This window comes from Fundulus heteroclitus, chromosome 3 (assembly GCF_011125445.2).
Source record: "Fundulus heteroclitus isolate FHET01 chromosome 3, MU-UCD_Fhet_4.1, whole genome shotgun sequence".
Taxonomy (NCBI): Eukaryota; Metazoa; Chordata; class Actinopteri; order Cyprinodontiformes; family Fundulidae; genus Fundulus; species Fundulus heteroclitus.
This window is the reverse complement of record NC_046363.1, coordinates 20,303,009-20,320,006: the sequence shown is the minus strand read 5'-3', so window position 1 is coordinate 20,320,006 and position 16,998 is coordinate 20,303,009. Positions and strand designations below refer to the sequence as shown.

The following is a 16,998-nucleotide window of genomic DNA, read 5'->3' as shown; positions in this document are numbered from 1 at the left end:
ACACATTTTCACTAGCAGGAAACTGTTTTCTATTGGCCAAAGTGTTGCCCTGCTCTTTGAATTGTGCAACACTTGCCAAAGGCTTTGTGTGTCCCAAAACTCTGCACATACACTTCTACCCCCAGACGTCACTTTTTTCCCCCCCACCCCTACGCACAACCCTCTTACTACTGAAGTTTCTAACATGACTGAATCACAAGGACAGACATTTGCATAATCTATGCATCTCCCTGAACAGGCTGCCCTGCAGGTTAGGCAAAATGTGTTTTTGACAGGATTCATAAGTCACAGCGCAGCAGCAATGCTTGCTTAATTTCCAAACTATACAAAGCATTTATACTAAAGACATTAATCTACCTTTGCAAGCAGCTGTGCTACTGATACCACACCAAACCGCTGTGTGGAAGAACAATAAAAACAGGACACTGCTGTGAAACCTGAGCCGTACTCACAGAGTTTCTTAGAAACACATTAGAGCCTCTAGGAAAGAGTTTGAATACAACCAGGCCTGTAGACGCTGCACAGCGCCCCATGTTACAGGGCAAAGGAAGTACGGGCTTCCATGTTTTTTTTTCCCCTTTTCACTGAAACCGTGTTTACTCAGGGAAGGAGAAATCGCATGTTAACTAGTGTAATTGTTTAAAAAAAAAAAAAAAAAAACTGTTTAATTTATTCTCTACTTAGTTAAGTTGATCCGAATTCCCAGGAATTTCGAATTAAACATCTTCTTACATTCTGTTTCCATGGATAATAAATACGATATGACACAAACGTTAATTTGTTTTAGCTACATGGAACCAGACTGAGTCTGGACCCATTTTTATCCAGCAACCAGACACAGTGAGCAGGATGGTACAAAAGAGAAAACCTCATTGCTGGAAAACAACAGCAAGGAGCAGCATCTTAGGGTCGCCAAGACTCTTTAAGATTAGATGCTACATTTGTATAACAAGTTGATGCTTTTGGCAAATAAAACAAATTATTTGGTCACAAACTCTACCCCTGAGTTTGACGTGAAAAAGAATAAACATGTGGACCCTCAAGTTCATTGTTGAAGTATGGTGGAGGACTTGTGATGCTGTAGGTAGGATTATCTTCCAAAAGTATTAGGCAACTTGGAGGGCGTGGCAGCACGAAGTCTTTATAATACCAGATTCTACATAACAATATGGTGCACTCCCAAAAAAAAAAAAAAAAAAAAAAAAAAAAAAAAAAAAAAAAAAAAAAAAAGGGAGAGGCTGAAACGTGCTAAAAGCAGGGCTGCCATTAACTGTGCAACCAAGGATTTGATCAGGCCCGTATTAAGACAATGTGGTGCCCCTGGGCACTATACCTCAAAGCCCCCCACCCCCCTTACCCATGCTGTCCTCCGGTCTAAAAACATCAAACATAATCAAGGGGATTTCTGTAATGTAACTAACTTACACAACTACATGTAGGAATATGAGCAATGAGCAATATTCAAATATCTTATTTTAAAATGTTGAAATCAAAAAAAATTTTGATTTATCTATCATTTATTATTGTTGTGACATCAGTGTTCACAAAACGAATAATGCATTGTCTTTCAACAATTTCAAGTAAATAATACAACAATTTATGAAAAATATATTTTTAAAGCATGTGTCATGTGGTGCCCCTGGGCACTGGCCCACTGGCCCTTATGGATAATCCGGCCCTGATTTGATCAATGGTCAAATCACCTGATTAATGTGATCAATTTTAGTGTGAGGTTGCACTTATGAAACAAAAACATAAGAGCTAAAGGAGAAACACAAATTAAAGGGGTTTCCACACAACAGGCCTACCACAGCTCAACAGAGACAGCGTCTCTGCTCCAATGTATACTGGACTGAGAAACAGGCAGTGCGGTATTACATATTGGTGGCAACAAAAATCATGTGACCATGCCTTTTTCAGAGCTAAAAATAATCGCTTGCAAAACTCTGCAAGTCAGACTACAGAAACCACAGAATGCAGCTGTGAGAGACAGGAAGAGGAGAACCTGCGGCTGGAACAGAGAAGTTTGTTCATACGAAACTAGCATTTACGATCAAGCTGAAGAGCAGCTTAAAACAGACAGAGCTTTTTTTTTTTCTCCTGTGTATTAAGACAGCAAACTAAACATCCTTCAAGAAGCAGAAAGGAAATGCTAATAGATAGAAGACCGAAGTGTAACTGGGAGGAAAAGGCATCCAATCAAAAAGAATCATACTGTGAGTAAGGCAGACTCACAATCAATGACCTGACACCAAATCGGATTTAGCCTATATAATGAGTAATGTGAATAATTAATGTTTTCTTGTTTGTTTTTTAAATGCATACTCTAACCAAAGATGCTTGTTATAAAGAGGAACACTGTATCCAATCTGTCAATGAGTTATAGGTGTGCCATCACTCATCCCCCCGGAAGCACCCAGTTTCGCTCTAAGGAATAAACAGTGGGGGGAAAAAACACACAGCCGCACCGTCTGACACTGCGGGTTGGAATATGAAGAGACCCGCGGAACAAAATCAGGGACTGTGCCAAAACGCAGAAATGACCGTGCAATACTAATGGTGACAAGGACAAGGTGAGTTTAAAGACATAAACAATAATTCAGGTCAGGTGCGTCAAACTTACATGGTATCTGGCAGTATTCATCTTCAAAGACAGGAACCGGCTGGAATCCAACAAGAAAACTCCGCAGCTTCCTTCTGAATCTCACCTTCAACAGTGAAGACAAATCAAATAAAAATTAATATTAGTAGTCCACCCCAGAGGTTAATCAAAATCTCTTCCTGTGTCAAGGAGCGGAATGCGCTACGCCGCCTGAAACCGACCTTTTGCTCACACACCTTGAGCATAAGCCCCGCCCACATTACCTGCGACGGGAATTCCATGCATGTCTGACTCCGTATCGCTGTTTTTCAATGGATATGAACAGCAGCGGACAGTAGTTTGAGAAATTTTCTCTTCAGCCACCTTTGGCGTTTTTCATTTAACTTTTTCATTCATTGTATTTAGAGTCATTTGAAAATAAATGAAGGTTATTTAAGTAGGTCCGTTACAGGTGTTCAGTAGGACCGTTTGTCAAAGTTGCTACCAAGACTGAAGGTATGAATGTGTTACAGTTTAATAAAAAAATTATTTAATTAAAGCGATAACTTAAATGTGTTGATAATAATTAAAATTGGAAACAAATACATAAAGAATTTCTTAATATACAAAAGAACAAATTTTTTTTAAATATTTATGTTGCTAGTTATCTTCAAACATGACATGTATTTTAATGATTTTAAGGTTTGTGGTGAGGCATATATCATAAATGTATCTGTATCTGTCAGACTTCTCAGGGAGGGTGTGGGCTGTTGAATTTGGGAGGATGGGGGGGGGGGTGCTTTAGAGCAGTTGTTTTCAAACTGTGAGGTGCGCCCCCTAGGGGACCGTGAAGGCATGACAGATGGCAGGGAGGGCCTGGCCTTTTTAACTTAGATTTTATTTTAAATCAGCTGCATATTTTCATTGTACATTTGAGCAAACGTTTGCTTGCAAGGCTTCAAGTAAAAACATAAGACGAAAGAGAAACAAACAAAAATACATCTTATATGTACAGAAAAATGATGTGTAAGACATCATGAACGGTGTAAGTATTTGTAGCAGCATGATGTATTGCAGCAATTAATAGACCATATATTAATGCAGATAGTACAGTTGCTGAGTGCAATAGAGTTTGCAGTGAGTGTGTAAAGTGACTAGTTTTGTATTTATGGGATGGGGGCATTATTGGGAGTTTAGCAATTTGATGCAGCTGTTGTGGAATCTGTTTTTTTTCTGCATTTGAAGCTCCTGAACCTCTTGCCAGAGGGGCACAGAGTGAACAGTCCAGGATGGGGGTGGAAGGGCTCTATCATGGTTGTCTAGGCTCTTGACATGCAGTGTCTGCCATCAGTGTCATGGATGGAGAGAAGCCATGTCCCAATGATTCTCTCTGTTCTCCTCAACACTCTTTCTACTCATTTGCAATCTGAGGCGTTGCAGGCCCCAGACCAGAAGCGATGCAGCTGGTCAGAACACTCTCTGTAGTTGTCTCTCTGTAGAAAGTGGTGAGTGTGGTGGTTTGCTCTTCTCGTCTGACGCAGAAAGTGCAAACGCTGCTGTGATCTCCTCACAAGAGCAGAGGGACCATAGGTCAGAGTTCCTGTGATCTGCACTTCCAAGGAATTTGATGCTGCTCCCCTGCAGCGTTGTCGATGAGGAGAGGTGTGTGACTAGGCTGAATTTTCCTGAAGTCAACAGCGATCTCTTGTTTTGTTGACATTCAGGATTAGTTTTCATCGCACCGTTGCACCAGGTGTCTCAACTCCTCCCTGTAGGCCATTTTGTTGTTGTCCCTGATGAGCCCCTTTTCTTGTTAGCCCAGAAAATACAGTGTAGGCATCAGCTAAAAAAGGTCTGTGGGGTCATCATTGATAAATCTATCTAAATGTGACATCTGGACCATCTGCTGTTGGGTCTGTACCTGCTGTCAGGAAGACAAGTAGCAAAGGCTTCTGGGTGATTTTTAGAGCAACAGCTTCAGTCCATTGATGTAACATAGCTATGCATGTCTGTGAATGGACAATGTTAATAAACTATTTAAAAGGTTTAAAACTTAATCTAAAAGTTTTATACTGTTGTTTGAGCAAACAATACAAGTTACATTTTTTACCCATTTTGTTTAGGTACTGTTGGGAAAGGGGTTGATGAAAATGTTCCATTCTTTAAAAAGAAACACTTTTTACGAACCACTGTTCTAGAGTTAAAAAAAAGTTACAATATAGTTTCAGTAAAATCTATGGTGCAGCACAGCGGCAGCCCAGTATTCCCTAAAAGGGTTGGGTTAAATGCAGAGGACACATTTCATTGGAATGTATGTTGCAAAGGCAAATGAAGATGATTATCATTATAGTTTTGCAGCTGAAACATTTTTCATTGTAAATATATTTTCTCACAGTTTATTTGACTTTTTTTCAGTGAGAACTCACAGTTTATTGTGATGAGATTTCAAATTCAATTCAATTCAAAAATACGTTATTTATCCCAAAGAGAAATTAAATGTTGATTTAACTCATTTTGTCAAGGAGTTTTTATAGATGGTGATGGCTGAGGGCAGGGAAGATCTCCTTTCAATTGTATGTTCAAACTTCACTTTGATTAGCTTCACTGTGATTTTTAAAGCTGTATGCAAACGAAATTTCGTTCTGTACGCACTTTGTGCATACAAAATGACAAAGTTGTCCAAGTCTAAGTCTAAGTTACTTTGCATGACCTTTTGCTAAATGAGTCAGAGGCTATAAACATGGGTCAACAGGGGGATTTTCTTTAATAAAGACAGCCGGAACACATATTCTCCTGCTTGTTCGTGTTGTATCCTGGTGTCCTAATGTCATGGACAGCTGGAAAAACAAAAAGCAGGATGGATGGATGGATGGATGGATGGATGGATGGATGGATGGATGGATGGATGGATGGATGGATGGATGGATGGATGGATGGATGGATGGATGGATGGATGGATGGATGGATGGATGGATGGATGGATGGATGGATGGATGGATGGATGGACCTATGCACCTATTTTCTTTTTTAGGCTTGACTTGGCAATACCTGGAAAATACTATCAAATGCCACATTTTTTCCCACTATTCTTTACTGAACCTTGTAAATACCTATGAAAATTAGTAACAATGTGATATGTTTAGACCTCAACAGATTAGAAAATATAAATGAATGAATAATCATCTACGCGTGTATTAACTCACAATCAGCAACCAACAGAACTGTGTAGTTGCGCATTCTCCAGCCATATCCACCAGATGTCGCTGTTGACCAAGCCACGGAAGGATCGCCCTGAGTAAACTCTCTGACAAACACCCGCAGAAACAGGGCTTGGTTCTGCCACTCTTCATCCCCGTAACAGCTTCTAGGCTGCCATTGGAGAGCCCGCTGGCGAGAGCGAGCAGCAGGAGCAGGACGCAGGAGATAAACGCAGCCAATCCGCTGACGAAGCAACGCAGTGTCCGCCGCCTCGGCCGATGTAACCAGACAGCTTATGCTGGAGATAGAAATAAATAACACATTAGAAACTTCGCTATTTTAATAAAAAAAAAAAAAGGCACGGAGGAAGGCGAGAAAAAAATGGGGCACACCGCAATTCCCATCCTGGTGGCTGTATTGTCCTACTGCGTGTTGGAAAACGTCGAGGTAAGAGCGACCCAGTCTTAGTGCATTATAACAGCGCACTGCAGCTGTGGCCGTTGCTTTCGCTGAAGCCAATGTGAGATTGTTCTTAATTGTTTGTTTGTTGTTGTTGTTGTTTACTGTTTTGTCTACGCTTATAACTGTTTCCTATCCCAATAACTGCTGACACTTAACCTGGTTTTAATTTGGAAATGCACCCTAGAGCAGATGCTATAAAAGACGGCGTTAGAAAATGACAAAAAAATGTTTGAAATGGAAATCCTGGTGTGTGCCATGAATGCTGATCTCACTGTCAGTCTATAAGGATGGGATTTACTGTACATTTCTGGCTCGCTGCGTCAAGTCCGGGCCTGCATCTGACATCAGAGGCCTTTTTTTTTTTTTTTTTTTTTTTTTTTTTCTTTTTGGTTACGTGAAGAGATGGAGATCAAATCCCGTATCATTACAGCCCATCTGGCCACGTCAGTGGATGAAATCCACTTTCACGCGTCCTTCATGGGAGTCGTGCGGCTTTTTTTCCACATGATGGAGTCATGCATATTCAGTTGGTCTTCTTGAAAGGACGCAGAGTTTTTGCAGGCAGCGATCACCGGATGCAAACCAATGGGATGCGTGAGCTGTATCTCCGTATAACCGCCTTGGGCGTGATCGGGGGATGCAAAATGCCAGATATAGGTTCATCCGTCTGCGTCATTATAGGGGAGAGGATGAGAGTGACTGATCATTTACCAGCTGCTTCCAAGTCCCCCTTTTCCCATGAGTATTTACACCAGACTCACAGTTGAATGAAAACCATTTTTTTTCTAAAATACCAACTCTTATCCTGTCTGAGGTTGGAGCACTCATCTAAAACTGAATCTCTGTGAATTAGAATGTCATCAAAAAGTTCATTTCTTCTCAGAAATCCAATGTAAATGTGAAACTTGTTTATTATATCAATTTATTACAAAGTAATAAATATCAAGTGTTTATTGCTGTTAGATTTGTTAAATATCACCTCCAGCCGATGAAATCCCCCAATGTCGGTTTTTCAGAAAATTAGAATATTACATAAGACCAACTCAATGTTTTTTTTTTTATATTCTTATTACGGAAAACTCCATGCAAACACTGGGAAGACTGATGACTGGGCAGTGGTCCGCCAGACATTCATCAAATCCCACCACAAGTAGGTTAAACGGGAAAAAAAACAAAAACAAACTTTTAGCTACAAATTGTTCAGAGTCTGCTGTATCAAAGGTGCACACGCAACAGAGATAACCAGAGCCCCCCAGAGTATTGTGCAGCTGGACCCAGTGTCAAAGGCACGACACACAGATGGTTCCAAGACATGTGGTGCAACTGTTGCATTCCTTGTGTTAAGCACTTCCTGAACCAGCGACAACATCCTTTGGGCAAGAGAGAGAATGGACAACACTGTTGCCCTGTGATTCAAAGTCCGCTTTATATCTATTTTTTTTATACGTGCTTATGCTTTTTCAGTATCATGGGGGAGCTCAGACCTATCTCTAGCCAAGAATAGTCAAGAAACAGCTAAAACTGACACACATAAGGACATTTTAGAGGGACCAATTAACCTTACTGTCATGTTTTTAGACCGTGGGACCATTGTGCGTCATTGGTCAGCAAACTGGCCCGACCGAAACTCCACAGAGAGACTCTTCTCCCCGCTGCAGTGATGCATTAGTTCATGCAAAAAGATCCCTAAGTACTGAGAGAATATACTGTACATTACATGGACGTACTTTCCATTAGGCTCACATTTCTTTAAAAAAAAAAAAAACCTTCAGTATTGATCTTGTGCATTGAATTACTAAAATAAATGAACTTTTCAACGATGTACTTTTATTTACTGAGATGCGCTTTGTAAAGGATGAGAGGAGTGTTGGATTGTCAGTGCGAGTAAACGTGGAATGCCGATGAGAACAAGGAGAGGATGAGTCATGATCTCCCAGCTGGAGCTGCAGTTCAAGTCACATGCGTCTCTTTCTAAAGCCCTTGCTTGTGATTTCTGCAACCATTTTGAAATCTTAAGTCGATTTGCAAAATGTTTATTTACTAGCTATCTTCTGCAGTCAGTCTGTAATAGTCACAAAGCCTCCTCCTGTCGTTCTGGGGAAAAATCACTTCTCTCTTAAGAGCCTTAGTGGGATTACTGCTATGCTGAGGAATGGGCTTTAGCTTCGTATGAGGAGACCTGCCCGTGAAGGTTTGCACTGAAGATTACACAGTGAGAGGGTTGGCTGGTTGGATTACGCTGTGGTATTAGTCCCAATAAAACTGTCAGCTCCCTTTAATTTACTCAGCATTAATTCAATTAAAATAGGCAGAGGGACACAGTTGTTAGGGTTTTCTTTGTTAAATGCACCAATGTATTTGAATAGCGTCCAATCGGCCTTTTATAGCATACTTAAAAGCCGCTGTACAGTTAGTAAGTAAACTTTATTTATATAGCATTTTTCAAAGGATAAAACCACAAAGTGCTTCACAATAAAAACAACCATAAAACAACACAAAATAAAAATATAAAAAGAGATAAAACAACATCACTGCAACATCATAGCATAAATCTTAGTTAAATCTAGATAAACACTAGTTTAAAGCCAGTTGGAACAAGAGGGTCTTCTTAAAAAAATGAACAGAGTCAACAGAGAGTCAAGACCGATCCCCTCTGGTCCTGAAATTAGTTCGTGGAACCATTAACAGCCTTCAGCTGGAGGATCTCAAACTACGAGAAGGGGAATATGGCTGTAAAAGGTTGGTAATATAAGCTGGAGCTTGGCCACTCTGGGCTCTAAAAGTAAAGGCTAAATTTTAAAAATGAACTCTAAAATATGCCAGTAGCCAATGTAAAGAGATTAAAGCTGGGGTAAAATGCTGTCTTTTTCTTGTGTTGGTTAAAAGTCTTGCAGCAGCATTCTGCACTAACTGCTGATGGCCAAGATCTTTCTTATTCAAACATATAAAAAGGCTGTTGCAATAGTCCAGACGACATTAAATAAAAGCATGAATAATCATCTCTCTTACATTATTGACTTTCAACTCACAAAAAAAATTATGAAGTCATCACTGTCAGCTGTAGGGGTCACAGGTGAATCGATGAAGTTTATTGTTTCAAATAGGACCATAGAATTGTTCTTAAGGTAGTAAGTTTTGAGAAATATCTCATTGTGGCCATTTTTATCAGTTAATTTAAATAAATCCAAAGTTCTCTGAACCTCCAAAATCTGTGAACCTCGAGCTTAGTGGATTTTCACAAGCGTTCAAATTTGCGACACTCTCTTTTGAATTTCTGAATAGACTCATGTATCCAGAGATAAGCTTTTTTTTTTTGAGTGGTACAACTGTAGTTTTCTGTGGCACTGCTACATTAAGAATATCTGCACAATGATTATTAAAACCATCAGTAGTATCATCAGCATCGGGACAGTCCCCCAGACAAGATTGATCAAACAAATCACAAAAATTCTGAGCAACATCCTGAGTAACAACTCTCTTTAAAATTCTACATTTGGCTGGTGATGGGTCCAGAGGAAAGCTAAGGTTAAAACATATACAGCAGTGATCACTCACATGTACATCAGTAACACACTAATTAGTGATATTGTGTAGGGTCAGAGTCATGTTGAATAAAATTAAAAGAGTCAGTGATAAATAAAATGTCACTTTCTGTATTACAGTTACTGTTATCCACATATATGTTAAAATCCTCCAACAAAGTTTTATGATGATTTCTCAGACTTTTTATCTTCCATCATACTTTCTCTGTCGATTTTTCTTGTCCTGCGTCGTCTTTTGTTTAGTGTAGAGTTATGTATGTCACATGCTGTGGCGGAGCTTTCTTGCTGTCTCAGCTACAGTGAAAACGGGAGGCTCGGCACTCGAAGCATTTAGCTGATTGACACACAGAAGAGTTCTGTCCCTGACACAAAAGGTCAGGGATTCAACCTCCCTCATGGCTGCATGTGAACTCGTACAGCGCGGAACGACAGGCATGGAAAGTAAAACCTCCTCAAACGCCGGCAGCCTTTAGGCATGTCCTCAATAGGAATGAGTAATGCAGATCACATATCACACTGCATGATAGAAAATCTATTCCTATGGTTCCATGACCTGATACGGTGATGAGATGTGAGGATAGCATTGTGTGCTGCCTGTCTGAATTAGTCGGGTTTTATGCAATCACATTCTCTAGTCTGGTTATTTTATCCATTTTTTATTCAGTGAGTCATTTTAGGAACTTTCCTTATCCACTAATGTTGATATTTATTTAGCTCTTGTTTTCTCAAGTATATTTACATTTTATGCACTTTATGGCATGCTATGACAATATCATGTAAACACGTTTGCTTCATTTGTTGTGTCTGATCGAACTTTGATGCTATTTCAGCTTATAAACCCCAAATTTCATAAATAAATCAGAAGTTTTAAATGTTTTTTTCTTCTTTTATATTTCAATATTACAAATGTCCTTGTTTTTTTTAATGTTGTCTAGCCACTATCTTTCTCCAAAATGGATACCCTAACACCAAGTGATGACCTCTGTAGCAAATAAGAACAAACTGATGAGTTTTCAGGCCATTTTTTCTCAGTAACAAATCCCAAAATCAGTGATTGCAACCAAATCAATGGAACCTAAGAAGCATGCTAGATCGCTAGTGTTTGGTTTGTACATTCTGAGACACCTAAGGAATATGGTAGGGTTGTAACTATGTAATGCTGGCAAACCCGAAGACACAGAGTTACATTTTAAAGGTTTATTGTGAGGATGAGTAGTGGCAGCTGAGTTAGGCAAGCAGAACCAGACTTGACAGATGAGTAATGGCTGATGGTGCAGGCAGGAAGGGGTGAGCAGGGGACCAGAAGATGCAGGTAGGGTGGATGGCAGAGCCAAACTGAACACGGGTTGCGAGTAAACCAATGATGAAGGCAGGAAGAGACCAGAACAGGCGATGTGGACCAAAGAACAACCAGAACGGGCAGAGCGAGTGGCTAGAACTCATGCAGACACAGGAAACTTTATTGGAAGAATCCAGCTGGCTGAGCACACAGGAACTGGTAGAGGCAGGGTACATAACACAAGACAAGATGACATGAGTTGAGATGTTCTGACAGGGATGAGTTGGCTGAGGCAGGTATATGTAGGCAGGTGAACAGGTGAGCAGAGTTGACTTTAATTAGTGGCAGCAGGTGGAGCTAATCTAGAGCAGAGTGGTGGCTGGAGGGAGCCAGGTGATTGGATGATGATTTAGAGGTGAAAGCTGATTAAGAAAAGTCCAAAGCAAACAAACAAAAACCTAAATCATGACAAGGGTATTGTATATGGATCAGAGAACAGCCTTTGGCATCTTTGGATAAACAGTAAATTGCTTTTTCTATTGTAGTGAAAGATTTGTTGCTCCATTGAGGAGACTGGATGGCTTTTCATTTCCTGCACTAGAAGCTGTGTTGGTTTTCTAATTTTATTTGCGGTTTAACAAGCTCACAAGATAAACCTATAAATGATATTGATCAGTTTGATTTTCCTGCAATATTTCTTGGAAAACCCCTTCTCAGTAGTGTAGCTGTTCCAGTATGAGAAGAGGCCAGTTCCTTGTAGCTAGATTTTCAAAATGTCAACATTTTCTATAGGACCTTTCTTAACGTATTTAGTTCTTATTACCAGGTCCCAGAAAAAGTGTAGGTCCATAAAGCAAAGACTAATGATACAGCTACCCTCCCCCACATGTTGCTGCTCACTGCTGCTCAGCTAGCTCAAAGAAGGGCAAATTAGACTCTGGAAATATTGCCAGTCTAAAAAAACACAGACAGTCTTTCATAGACTTATATTGCCACTCTTATTAAGGTGACACTATTTTAAGACTACAGTTGGGCAAGCGTTCTGTTAAACAGCGGACAGTGGGACTGCATAGCTACACGTGTAGACAACCCAGCTAAACAACCAGCTAATATCAGCTTGTTATATTTGGGTTACTTTGTAGAGCTGAGGGACAAAAAAGTACAATATGCACTTTAAAACCTATATTTTGTTCTTTCTTCACTTTAAATCGAAGCAATTAGATCACCGTGTACACTTTTCTTCTTGTGTAGATACCATTGTGTAACATTGACATTTTTAATCGAGGTTATCAAACTATGAGATACTCACACCAGCCCATGCCTATTCCAGTCCCGGTTTAAATAGGTTTTTATCTTGTAATTTTTTTTTTTTTTTGAGTTGCCTAATTCTAAAGTGATTCAGAAACAGAATGGAAAAAAATACGATAATGTTTAATGAATCTCTTCCGTTCTACTGATGAACTATAGATGATCATGTGTAGTTATGTTATGAAAAACAGGGGAAATAGTCCTTTAATTTAGTGCAGATAAGAAGCTCAAAGGCTTCCTATTGGCAAAAGCCAGTTTTGACACTGCTAGTAGTTAGAAAATACAAACCGTGAATACACATTGTTTGCATGTTTGTCTTTGGGAACATAAAATAACAATTTAAAAGTGATGGAAGATTTCTCCAATGCTTTTGCAGATTTGCAAGCGGTTGTTATCAGTGGAATCTATCAAAACAACAGGGCAACTAAAAAAGCTTTTAATTTCTTACTTCAAATTAGGAGTCTCAAGCATAGACACATTCTGTCAAGATTAAAGCCTCCACCCTCACATCTGTTGCTCATAATAACAGCTTACACTTGGTTCACCAGATGAAGTCATATGCTTACAGCAACTAGACAGCATTTAACAAGACAGAATTAACTTTGATGAGAAACATTTTGGCCTCTTAAAATCACTTGTCACAAGATCTCCTTGACATCCTAATTATTACATCCCTTCTTTGTCCAGTTTCCTTCGACATATTGTTTGAGTTGAAGTGGAGCACCTGGATACAATCCACACAGGAACAAGCACAAAATGCAACCATTGCATAGGATATTCACGGCTATGGTACAAAATGGGGATCTGTTTGCTGTGTTGTAGGAATCTAAGCACTATATCCTCCAAATGAAATGTTCTTCTAATAGATTACCCTAGTGCTACACACTAATAATGCTATTACACATTATTGTTTACACTGTACATATTCCCCATGTGTCAGAATGTCAGATGACTGTTTTTGGTGTATTTTTTACACAGCGCAGCACCACAGTAACATGCCCGATATAGCCAGATGGCTGGATTTTCAGAACATTCCCTTTGCCACATGTTACATTAGCTATTAAACCAACAATGAAACACAAACTGTGAACACTCTGGGAAAGCACAGAAAACAGGGTAAGAATAGTAAAAATCTTGATTGTCAGATTAATTAAGCAATCAATCTGGTTTTGTGAATTTGCATATTACGTTACATATACTATTTCTCAGACCCACCAGTATTTTTCTCTAGAGATTCAGAAAGAAGGGGATGAAGGATAAGATTACAAGCAATGAATACTTCTGGCTGACAAAAGAATACTGTTGGCTTTTTGATTTGATCTGTCTATATAATTTGGTTGATTGAATTTGACTTTGTAAGGTGTTGCTGCTCAGACTAGCTTTAGCTCTCCAGCACAGCTGGGTGTTGCAGGAAGTTGGAAAAGTAGCAGTTTAAAACACCTAATATTTTTAATTTCTTTTTTTAAATGTAAGGCAAATACTGCAATGAAAATGCTTATTCTTTTATATGTTGGGATGAATGCACAACAACTGGATATGCCATTCACTCCAAAATTGAAATAGGCTCAAAAGTAAATTCTAAAACGAAGAGCGAATGCAGTTTAGTTATTGACTGAATAAGGGAACATTTTAAATGCAGCAAAAGACTTCTTGTTCATCGATTTTTACGTTGTAAGTGTATCCAGTCATTTTCAATTTTGTTGTTGCAGGATGTTGCTTTTATGTCTGTAACTTAAAGCCATCATAAAAAATAGACTATTTGTCTGGCAATGACTCTCCTGGTGCAAGAATATGGTATGTCAGTCTGCGAAAAGCTTATCTAATAGGTTTCTAATAACATATGCACAAGAAGGGCTAATTTCCTGAACCATTTTGTGATGTTAGACTATAGCCTCTCCTGCTAAGAATCCCTCCATGCTAGCCCCCAAGGAATATAGCTGTTCTTTATTTTCCTATAAATATGATATTTACTACCTATTGAACTCATGAGAATTTCTCAGTTAAATTCAGTTAGAACTTTATTTGTCCCTGAGGGGCAATTTAAAGGCACAGTGAAGCAGCACAGACAAACGCAATCACTAAAAACACTAGAATTAACATGCATAGAGAAATAGAAAAAGCAAAAACTGAACAACAGATGATCAGTCAATGGTTACATTTTGAAAAGCTGGAACTGCTATGGAATATTTACATGCACTTCATGAACACACACACATATGTATGTATATATATATATATATATAAACACACACACACACACACACACACACACACACACACACACACACACACACAGGATACAACGACATGTCTCTCCTTGGTCCTCTCCTCTGAAAGGCTTTCATGACATCCTGTGTGCTGAAGGTGAATGCTGAGTTGCCAGGATTTAGTCTGGATCTTATTCTCTGAAGATGTGCAGAAATGTGTGACTGAAACCTGGTATCGAGGTCATCATGGGGCGAGATGAAGGTCCACTTTCCAAACGTGCTATTTTTTTCATCTATTGTGGTTCTTTGCTGCACAACGCCTTTTAAGTAATTGGTAGGTTCTGCTAGAATCTTTAACGCTGGTTCAGTTCTGTGTTCAGCCAAGGGATACATAAAAGAACTGTGATCTTGAGCATAAACAATATGGTGAACTTGAGCTACTGAATAAATTAGGAAACAAACAGTGTAGGTTTCAAGTGACAGACAAATAACTGGAAAGCGTTATTAGCACGCTATTTGAAAATTGTTGGGTTAAAAACACCCTAGTTGGGGGTATTTCACTAACCCAAACCTGGGTAATGTACATGGGCAAGCCAGACACCAGGGCCAGATCCAGTCAACTGGATTAGGTTTTCAACCTAAAAGAAAGGTGAAAGTGACTAACATTTGACATATAGCCTATCATTACAGTGAATAAATCATAACCTAGATTACAAACGACCAAACTGGGTCACAATTTTTTAATTGAATTGAATTGAATTGATATCTTTATTTCGAACATGTAGGAGAAGGTATATACAAACAAACAAAAAAAAACCAATAAAACATTGCTTAAAAACATTGGAGAGAAAACAATAAACAAGGTACCCTTCTTTCCTGAGTTAATATACCTCTATTACATGTGCGAAAAGGAGTAGGAAGAAGTAAAACTTATGTACTCCTACCCCTTTACACACGATCTTTGGGTAAAACTTCTAACACAAAACCAACATTTGGCACACAATTACCCCGTTTACAGTCCGAGACCAGTCCGAGCTCGGTAACCGAGATAACTTATGAGTGTAAACGGTAAGCAGACTGAACTGAACCGAGCTAAACATAACCGGACTGCGCTAACTGCAGACCAGTTCCTGGTGTGGTCTCGGCCTGTTTTTTTTCTGACCCGGTTATCTGATAACGAAGAGCGCATGAGCTGACCGCGTCATCCCCTTACAGTCAGCTGACAGTCCGCGGGTTTTCCGGCGTGTCTGGCTGCACGTCCCGATTCACACTCCATTCAGACAAATTTCAGACATTCCTAATAATACTAGCTTCCTTACCGTGCCACACGATTTCCAGAGATGATTCTGCTTAGCAGCGTGATGAACCTAAGTGTCTGTTGCTGTTTCCTGCGTCTGTAAATCCTTATTAGACGTTTGTTTGTCTTATCCATGTCCCAAAAGCCGACTCTGTCCAACCATAACATCCTGAATGTTACGGGCACCGCCATTTGGATTTGCTTTGTCCCGCCTTAAATCCCAGAGAGCAGCAGTACCGCAGATCATCACTAGGAGGCGAGGAGCAACCAAGGAACCGGGATAGTGTGGTGTGTAAACGGTCATCTAGGCTTGGTTAACTTATCCAAGCTCGGACTGGTCTCGGCTCGGTTTGGTTTAACAAGGGTAGTGTAAATGGGGCTAATGTAACCCAGCCGTGTTTTGTGCATATTGAGCAAGAGGGGCAAGGGAATTAACAGGAAAGAAACATGTAGGAAGACACATTTTAGCTCAGCTGAAGATAAGATAAAAATAGAAAAACTATCCCGCCCATCCTGACTCCGCCACTACCCCATAATCACTGGACGATGGGTTTTAGGCCCTCATGTTGGAGTACATCCATGCACATTCATGCACCTCCCACCTCCCATCTGCCTTTCAAGGCATTAACAAAGGGGATTTGTTTTTCTTACAAAAAAAAAGGAGAGGAAAAGAGATAAGGACAACTAGATCACTCTCACCGCTCACATTCGCACACACACCCCACACACACTGCCTTACACTCAATTAATTTTAGAGATAATCAGATTCCACTAATGGATTTCCGCGTGCTCGGTATTTTCCATTGTATGGGTGTGCCAGTGGGCATAAAATGTACCTTTTCACTGCTTCAAATGTTTTCCCCCCTGTTCTCTTTATCTGGCTTCCTCTCGGATTTTTTTTTTTTCTGGTGCAGCACACACACACACACACACACACACACACACACACACACACACACACACACACACACACACACACACACACTCACACAGGATCTGGATTAGATCTTGCAGAGTCATTATGAAATGAGTGCTACACAGTGCTGCAGGAAAGGAGAGACGTAGATGCTGCTTAGCAAATGAGGTTCTTAGTAGAGGTTACAAACTAATGAATAAAATGACTT

The 16,998-nt window shown here is 39.7% G+C and overlaps 2 protein-coding genes across 3 annotated transcripts in view; one reads left to right on the top strand and one right to left on the bottom strand.

Annotated features, from left to right (window-relative positions):
• The window catches only part of zmp:0000001114 (suppressor of tumorigenicity 14 protein homolog), a 33,034-nt gene extending 30,216 nt beyond the window's left edge, over window positions 1–2,818 (bottom strand). The window contains exon 1 of the mRNA XM_021316455.2: window positions 2,624–2,818. Coding sequence (XP_021172130.2) covers window positions 2,624–2,644 — 21 coding nt within the window. The 5' untranslated portion in view covers window positions 2,645–2,818. The remainder of the gene's footprint in view (window positions 1–2,623) is intronic.
• A 3,108-nt stretch (window positions 2,819–5,926) lies between these two features.
• Window positions 5,927–16,998, top strand: part of aplp1 (amyloid beta (A4) precursor-like protein 1) — a 57,853-nt gene continuing 46,781 nt past the window's right edge. Inside the window, exon 1 of one of the 2 annotated variants that reach the window (XM_012862626.3) lies at window positions 5,927–6,226. In XM_012862626.3, coding sequence (XP_012718080.1) covers window positions 6,161–6,226 — 66 coding nt within the window. In that variant the 5' untranslated portion in view covers window positions 5,927–6,160. The remainder of the gene's footprint in view (window positions 6,227–16,998) is intronic. The other variant, XM_012862627.3, reaches the window with a different exon arrangement.